Source organism: Zingiber officinale, chromosome 6B (genome assembly GCF_018446385.1).
Source record: "Zingiber officinale cultivar Zhangliang chromosome 6B, Zo_v1.1, whole genome shotgun sequence".
NCBI classification, from domain to species: Eukaryota; Viridiplantae; Streptophyta; class Magnoliopsida; order Zingiberales; family Zingiberaceae; genus Zingiber; species Zingiber officinale.
In genome coordinates this window covers 124976474-124984696 of record NC_055996.1, presented here as the reverse complement: position 1 = coordinate 124984696, position 8223 = coordinate 124976474, and the positions used below count along the sequence as shown (strand labels likewise).

Below are 8223 nucleotides of genomic sequence, written 5' to 3'. Positions count from 1 at the left end.
TTCATCTAGTTCTCATTAAAATGACAATGCGTCTAGACTATTTTCAACTGATCAACTAACACATTAGGCTTTTTATATAGCATCTGTTTAGTTTAGGGTTTATTAAATTAATATAATTAATATTTGTTTAGCAAATTTAGAAAAGCCAATATGAATTTTATTAAATCTAGTACGGTGTGAAGAAGAAAAAATAGCTATTTTAGGGATTTTAACATTTAGGCATACCTCTATTGCGTTGCTTAATCTGATGATGCCTCTATTATAGTGTCAATGATGTTCATGCCAAGTTTCTTGCCACCCCACCATGCCACTAATATGCAATTTACTAAATTGATAAAAGTGTCAAATGAATGTCACGTAATTTTAACAACAATCAAAATATTTGATGGATATTATACTTTATTATAAAATATATATTGTACTATATTTTAAGTTACATTAAGGTCTCGGAAGAAATTTAAATGATGTGTTAGATTGATGTATTAAACTTAATAAAAATAATAAAGGGTTATGTAGTTGGTAGCCAGAGAAAATGAAAAGTTATAAAATTTAAAAAATTTAGATTTATCAGTCAATTGAGATGGGCTTGAACTTTTGAATTCAGGAATGCCGAGTTAGGAAGGTCGTGCCGTGGATCAATAGAGTTTGAAGAGGATACAGTAAGACATTGCTCTAAATTTGAAATCAAATAATGTTGGCATTGCATTAATGCGTGATTATTTGATGATAAGGAGAGAAGTTCTATAAGAAAAACATGACCAATTGCTCAGATATCCCGTGAGTGAGGGTTACTTAAATCATGTTATAAAGCTCTAGCTAAATCTATTTGATGGGAGAGGTTGATGGGAGAGGTTAAACTTCAACTTCTAAATCTCTGTTAATTGAATCTCTTGCTCCAAGTATTGTTTCTAGATGTTCTATATATGAGCTTGGGCTTATTGCTATTGATTCTCTAATTCTTATAGGATGTTGTCAGCGAGAATTAAGGCCATGTCAGGATGACCAACTTAGAAAGGTTGAGCAGTCGAGCAAGGAAAGCCAAGATAAGATGTTTGAGCTTCTAAGCAAAGAAGACATAAAAGGGAAGGCTGAGCTGCCGAGCATGAAAGGTTAAGCTACCGAATAGGGAAGATAAAGTTGTCAAGCAAGGAAGGCCTAGGAGGGAAGGCTAAGCTGGTAAGGTCGACGAGCTAGGAAGGCCGAGCTACTTAATAGGGAGGCCAAGCAAGAAAACTGAGCTACGAAGGTTAAGCCGCCTTAGAAGGGAGGTAAGGTTGGGAAAGTCTCTAGCAAGGAGGTTGAGCTAGGAAGGTTAACCTGGTGTTGGAAAAATGTAAATGGAAACATGTGGCAAAAGGTGAAATCGCTCGTCCTCAGCATCCCCGCCACACCCGACCTTAGGTCATCACGAGAGAGGTAAATCACGATAGCTGAGAGGGCAAGTGCTGGTGGAGTGAGTTGCACAGGGTCCAGGGATTTACGCTCCGACAACCTTGCGGTTCGACCCCGCGACCTCATGTGGCAAGCATGCCATCACTTACCAAGTGATTGACATTACAACTGATCGATAGTCGATAAGGGATGTGAACCTAGGATCTTGATTACACTAACCCAAGGGTTCTTATGTAAACACTATTGCACGAAGTGGACCGCAGTCGGGGCACAATGAGCCCACGTACATCAGTCCATAATTCTCATACCTCTCTTGAATTCTTAACGTGATCACTTGCATACAATGGAGTTGCTTCTCATGCGTGTCACGTTGCATGCAAAACAACCTTGTTGCTTTGCATGACGGTCATGTGCATTTTGTTGCTGCAATAAGCTTTCAAGATTTTGATATTTGATAATATACCTAAGTTTGGTCAGTTTGACCAAGAGTTGATCGAAAAAAGACTTAATGTTTGAAAGAGAGAAGTCTAGTCAGTACTAGATGACTAGCAAGGAAAAGTCATAACTAAAGGTTAGGCAAAGAAAAGTCCTGATGAGTAAAACTAGGCAATGGAAGCCTTAGTAAGTGAAGTTAGGTCATAATAAGTAAAGCTAAGTGGTGGAAGTCCTGGTGAATGACGCTAGATAGTGGAAGTTCTAGTAATGAAACTAGACTCTAGTGAGTAAAGTTAGGTAATGAAAGCCCTAGTGAGTGAAGTTAGACAGTAGAAAACTCTAGGGAGAGGTAACTCTAGGTAATGGGAAGTCTTGGAGGAGTGAACTCCAAGCATGAAGCATAGTAGATTGGGTAGATTTATAAGAGTGCAGATCCTAAGGGATTAATCCTTAAGTGGTAGACTTGGAGGAGGGACATCCAAGAAAAAAGTTAGCCTAGTAAGTTAGGTAGACTTACAAAAGTGTGACTTGATTCTACGGGATTAACCCTTAGGTGATAGACTTGGAGGATGAACCTCTAAGTAAAAGGTAACCCTAGTAGGTCAAATAGACTTACAAATATAGGTTAGGTTGTTTGTTTTTGTTTTGTATGATTGTTTTATAAGAACTTGGAGCTATAAGCAAAACAGAGAGCAAACAAACGTAAATAGGTGAACTAGACTTGACTCTGGTCGAATTGGACTTATACTGATTTAGTAGATCGAACCAGTGGTTTGGTAGATCAACTGGGTTTGGTCCAAATTGTTAAGTTGTGAAATGCTGACATGGAAGATGATGTGGCAAAAGATCTGGTTTATTTTTATGATTTGGATGAGGATAAGGATAAGCCAGATGATATAGATAGAGAGATAAGACTTGATTCAGATAAATCTTGATCTAGATATGACTTTATCTAAATATGACTTCATTTAGATAAGAGTTGATCTAGATAAAGATCTGATCCAACTCTATAAAAAGAGACAAAGGCTTTACGTTTAAGAAATTCATTCTTCATCCTACTCTTTATCTCTGCGCTCAGATGAACGTGCTATGAAGCTCTGTGACCGGGAAAGCTCCAGGAAGGGTGTGTTGTGCTTAGGACTTTTAAATCGGCCGTAATAATTTGTTTGAATTTTCTGTTTATAAGTTGCGCTTAATTTGTATATCTTATTTGTACTTATACTCTAAACTGTAAAACAGGTTTCTCTGTGTCCAGAAAGTTTCAGAAAGGAGATCACTAGTGGATGAGCGCCTCACGTGATTAGGGCTTGGATGTATTGACTCTGGGAGTTAGGAACCAAGTAAATCTCACCTTTCTGTCTTATTATATTATTTATATATTCTGCTGTATGCTTACTCTGATAGAACTAACACACAATGAAATGAAAAGAAAGCAACGAATTGAGATTTACACCCTCCCCTCTCTCTCTCCTAACCGCACCAATCATACACATTTGATGTGCATGTAAGCTACTTGACATGCTCAGAATAGGCCACCTGCCTTGAAGGTGGTTACTCATGCTATTAAGCATGCCTTCATAAGAAGCCTTAATCTTAAGGTGAAGGCAACATAAGAGAAGCACAGAGCAAGTAAGCGTGAGCAGAGAGATAAAAGAAAGAGAGGCTTCTATTATGAGAAATTCCTCAGTTTTTTCTTGTCTTCTTCTGAGCAATTTTTGGTTCGATAGATATTTGTGATAGCGTACAGGTATATACTCAGTTCGTCATGTCAACTTGTGCTAGGTTGTATCGTGGTCTCGTCATTTTATCCTGGGAAACAGATATCCAAGTGTGACCTCTTAGCACTGTCGAAGGAGACGAATCTATTTTAAAAGGACTACCTCGTTGCAGGACTCAGCGTCTTTATCCTCGGGTGACGCTCCTCGCACAACTCGGACATAGACCCTATATTTGTTCGGTGTCCGTCTCAAGCCGTTGGCATCAGCGTCCTCGACGCGACACTCGGAGAAGTCACTGACACATCAACTTAGTGATCAGTCTATTCCATCCAGACCGACAACCTGAGATTATCAGCTCAAGCCATCTTAATAGATAAATAAGTACTATCACTCCAGTAGATTGTGGATAGATATCCAATACCTGGATGGGAAGATTAGGCTATAAAGGCTGACTCGAGCTCTACTAAGCCCTATCGAGGCTTGTGTTAAACATTTTTTTTTTTTAAACATATTCATCCCCTCTCTGATGTATAGAAGTTCAAATATGGACCTTTAGTTCTCAGGATTCAACGGTTCAAGTACATTCACAACTAAGCATTGTTTGTTTGTGATGAATTGAAGATGTACTCCAACACTGTCACTGGAACAAGAAAGATGGATAAAGAATAGTAAGGAAGAGTGGTTACTTGTGGATGATTTGATTAGCTCAAAATCCTTGTAGTCATTAATCCTAACACATAATGATCATTAGTCGACCATTTTTTTCTTCTACCGGCTGGTTCAAAATGTCAGTTGACGATTAATGGTTGTCCATTTTAATTAGGTCATTGTTTTGTCTTTTCATACTTGAGGTAGGTAGCTAGGAAAAATAATCCCAAGTGACAAAATGCTGACTAGACTGGTTGAGCAATTTTGTTTGCCTTAATCAATCCAATATTCCATGCGCCCAAGTCATATTCGTTCATGAGTCAACTGATTAGTATAATTTGGATCTGCACTCCCTTATGGGCACATGTGCAAAAAACAGTCTCTAATTCATACCTATTCATAATATCTAAAGTTGAGAGATTGAATATAACTCAATCATGTTGTCCAAAAATTTTTAATGTGAAATTAATTTTCCATTCATTTGCATTCACTTCTTTGTAAGGAATGTAAATGCAGAGATAAAATCTTAAAAACCTAGTTCTACATAATTCTTAACTATAATAATCCTTAACTTTTAAACACTTGGGCGATCGGGTATTGGGCTCAAGTTCGCGGGTGTCTACGCTCTCAATTGCTCTACGTTCAGATGTTCAGTTATTCGACGCTCTAATGGTCGGGTGATCTATGCTAGGGTGCTCGGGCGATCAACACTTGCTTGCGCAATTCACTCACGCTCTAGTTTGGATCACGTAGGTGCTTCTTACTAACCTAAGACGGCTGTATTAATTAGAATATATTCTTTGTGATACTCATCTCCCTATCCTACTGGGAACAGAGTAAAACTAGTCAGTTGGATTCTTTCTCATTCTTCTCCTTATTTGCCACTTCTCTTTTTCTTTCATTTATACCTTTTTTTCCCCCTTTTTTCCCTTTTCATCCCAAAATGAGGACTTAGATGATGTCAGAAGAGTGCTCTAGGGTAGATTAGCAAAACAATTTATTACCTTTAAGTAAGTAGAATTCCGAATGAGGATACAAAATCACAAATAAATTACAAACCTCTTGCAATATTAAATCACGAGTAAAATATTGAATGATGTGTCAAATTTAACACTATTTTCGACCTTATCCTTTCATCATCTTCATCACGTCGGCAGTCTATGACTTTAGCGGTCTTGTCAGTCGAGGATGACGGATGGTCACAGTTCGTTATAGGTGCAGATGAAATAGTAGTCAACATTTCTTTAAAAAAACTTATAAATTATAAGGTCTAGTATGTAACTTAGTTTTTAAAAGCTAATATGGAATTATCTAAATCTGCTATGTTAAATTACAAAACTACGAAGTCTCATTAGAAACTAGCTAGCTAGTTAGCTCAGTGACGGCGCTGTTGTTACTTGTTACTCAGCGGCCGGTGTTGCTGGTCGAGGCTTCTGTTTAACAGAATTGATCTGATCCAGGTGGCGCTACCAATCGTCTGCTCGTCGGTCGGGGCTTGTAGGGCGGTGACCTCGATTGGTAGCTGGAATACTCCTACAGTTAGCTAGCTTAGCTAGACTCTAATTGTCGCCTTTGTCAAGTGGGTGGCGGCGGCGCAAAGCAGATGATCTAGTTGGCCGACAACGACTTCGACCAAGCCTGCTGCAGTCGCTCGCGTGAAGCCGAAGGCGTCAATCCCAAAGTCGAGGAGATCGTCCGACAGCGCAATTGGCAAATAGAGAAAAATAAAATAAAGAGATTCTGATATATATATATTTTATATAAACAGAAAAGAAAATAGAGAAATTTTTTGTTGTTGTTTAACCGAATAAAATTATATATTAAAGTAAAGTTGCCATTTCAGTAATTATAGTAATAAACTAAAGCTTCCAGATTTTCTTTCTTCATCCATCGATCCATCCACGAGATCAAAAAATCAAATCATCATATACAGATATCTTTTCTGGGTTCTCATTCTTTGTCCCCCGACAATCTCAGCGACGTGAGAGCTTCGTTGTAAAGTTTCTTCTTCAGGTGTAAGTATTCAGGCCAAGTCACTCCCCGGTACACTGGGCCCTGGTCGGGGCCCATCAACTTCTCAACGGGTGAGATTTTCAACTCTGGCGGAGGCCCACAAAAGTAAGCCACCGAGATCCGAGTTCGAGTCCGGTCAACGACCGCCCGATGCATCACGCTCCGGAATCGACCGTTGGACATCAGCTGGAAGAGATCGCCTACGTTGACGACCAGCGCCTCCGTAACCGGCTCCACCGCCACCCATCGGGGGCCTCCGCCGCCGTGGCGCAGAAGCTGCAGCCCAGCGACGCCGCTGCTCTGGTGGAGGATGGTGATGAGGCTGGAGTCGGTGTGCTCCGCCAGCCCCATGGCTCGGTCGGGCTCCGGGCAGCGGGGGTAGTAGTTGAGCTGTAGCGCAGGCATGCCCTCGTGGTGGGCTTTTAGTGGGGCAGCCCAACCAATTTCCTCCTCGCTGAGGCCCAAAGAAAACAGCATCGAGTGCATCAATCTCCGCGCCAAGTCATTCATCAACCGGCTGTATTCCTCGATCGCTCCGCTGCATGAATGAAACAAGGCAAGGCGATCGATAGCGGGTTCATCCTGATCCCTCCCTCTCCAATCAATTTCATTCGACCGAAGTCACGTACCAAAAGTCTTCGTGATCGTCGGGCCAGATCTTGCGGGCGTCGTCGCGAGGGGAGCCGATGACGGTGAAGCCCTCCGACCAGAACTGCTTCGAGAAGAACTTGGAGATGGCGGCAGAGCCGTAGCCGGTGGAGCCGCCGTCGCGGCGGGCGGCCCTGAGCTTGTGAGCGGAGGGGAGGGAGAAGAGGCGTCGCGCCTGACCTTCGACGCGGCGAAGCAGCTCGACGGGGACGCCGTGGCCGGTGAGCTGGAAGGCGCCCCACTCCTCGCAGGCGCGGCCGATGAGGCGGGCGGCGTCGGGGCGCGCGAGGTCGACGACGGGGACGCGGTCGTCGGCGTACGGGCGGTCGTGGAGGGCGACCCAGGCGTGGGTTTCGGGCACCGCGGCGAGGGCGGTGAGCTCCGGTGGGGATTGGGTGGCGAGAGAAGGCATCGCAGAGCAAAAGTACTGGAGACAGGTCAGGTCTCAGCTCATTCATGTCGAAATATATATAGCAATAATATTTTTTTTTAAAAAAAAAACCTCTCAGAGGTAATTATGTTTGTATAATTGCAGTTTTAATTTTGTCGATCGCGAAGGATTTGATTCGTTAACTCGATGTGGCAACAAAAGTAGGTAAAGAAAAATGAAGCCTAAAAAAGAAAGTAGAAGGGTAGGGAGATGGGGTAAGGAGATGGATTGTTCAATCGGAGTAGAAGATGCAGAGAGGACAAAGGAGAAGATGGTAGAGAATTAGAAAGAAAACAAGGAGAAAATAAAGTTGGAAAAAAAGAATATATGTATATATAAATCTATGTGGGATATGTATGAAGTTGGTCACTGTTTCTCCGTTTGTCGTGAAGCCATATGTAAGTGGGAGAGGGAGGCCATAACAAAACTTTACCATGTGGCGTGTCTTTGCGTGGGAGCAGAGTAGGGGAACATGTATATAATGAGCTATCTGGATAACCGCTTCCTTTGTCCATGTTGTAGCCTTTTCGGCAACAGTATAATTTGATGAGTGGGGACGACGACCCCTCTCTCTCTCTCTCACTCACTCACTCAGGTGCGATTCTGCAGCGATAAAGTCTAGTAATTAGGATTGCCCTGCTTCTAAAGCTTTTGTGGTGGTGCCTAGTGACTCTAGATTATAAAAAAGAATTAATTTGTTTTACAGGTAAGTATTATTGATAGGAATGACATTTCTTGTGAAAAATTTGATAACCGATGCTAAGGATATAGACGGTTTTTTTAAACCCAATTAAATATTTGAGCAGGGGGATTTTCGAATTGAAATGGAGACCGGATTTTTTAAAAAAGATATCTCAGTAATGTTGGTGCTAGAGCACAATATTAGATCCGAAATTTTAATATATGATTAAGATTAAAATTAAATTTGTTGAGATCTAA

At 41.4% G+C, this 8223-nt stretch overlaps 1 protein-coding gene across 1 annotated transcript; it reads right to left on the bottom strand.

The window, feature by feature from the left end:
- Positions 1–6068: 6068 nt before the first annotated feature.
- Positions 6069–7270, bottom strand: LOC121990638 (gibberellin 3-beta-dioxygenase 1-like). The gene is made up of 2 exons (XM_042544740.1): positions 6836–7270; positions 6069–6744 (listed from the first exon to the last, which is right to left on the bottom strand). The coding sequence occupies exons 1-2, from the start codon at positions 7264–7266 to the stop codon at positions 6144–6146; spliced, it is 1032 nt and encodes a 343-aa protein (XP_042400674.1). The 5' UTR covers positions 7267–7270; the 3' UTR covers positions 6069–6143.
- Between the last annotated feature and the right edge of the window lie 953 nt (positions 7271–8223).

What these genes read in the sequence shown, in the direction of transcription:
- LOC121990638 (XM_042544740.1), bottom strand. Translation starts at nt 7,266, where the DNA reads ATGCCTTCTCTCGCCACCCAATCCCCACCGGAGCTCACCGCCCTCGCC. An exon ending in GACGATCACGAAGACTTTTG is followed by an intron (nt 6,745 to 6,835) that starts GTACGTGACTTC and finishes TCATTCATGCAG; the next exon opens with CGGAGCGATCGAGGAATACA.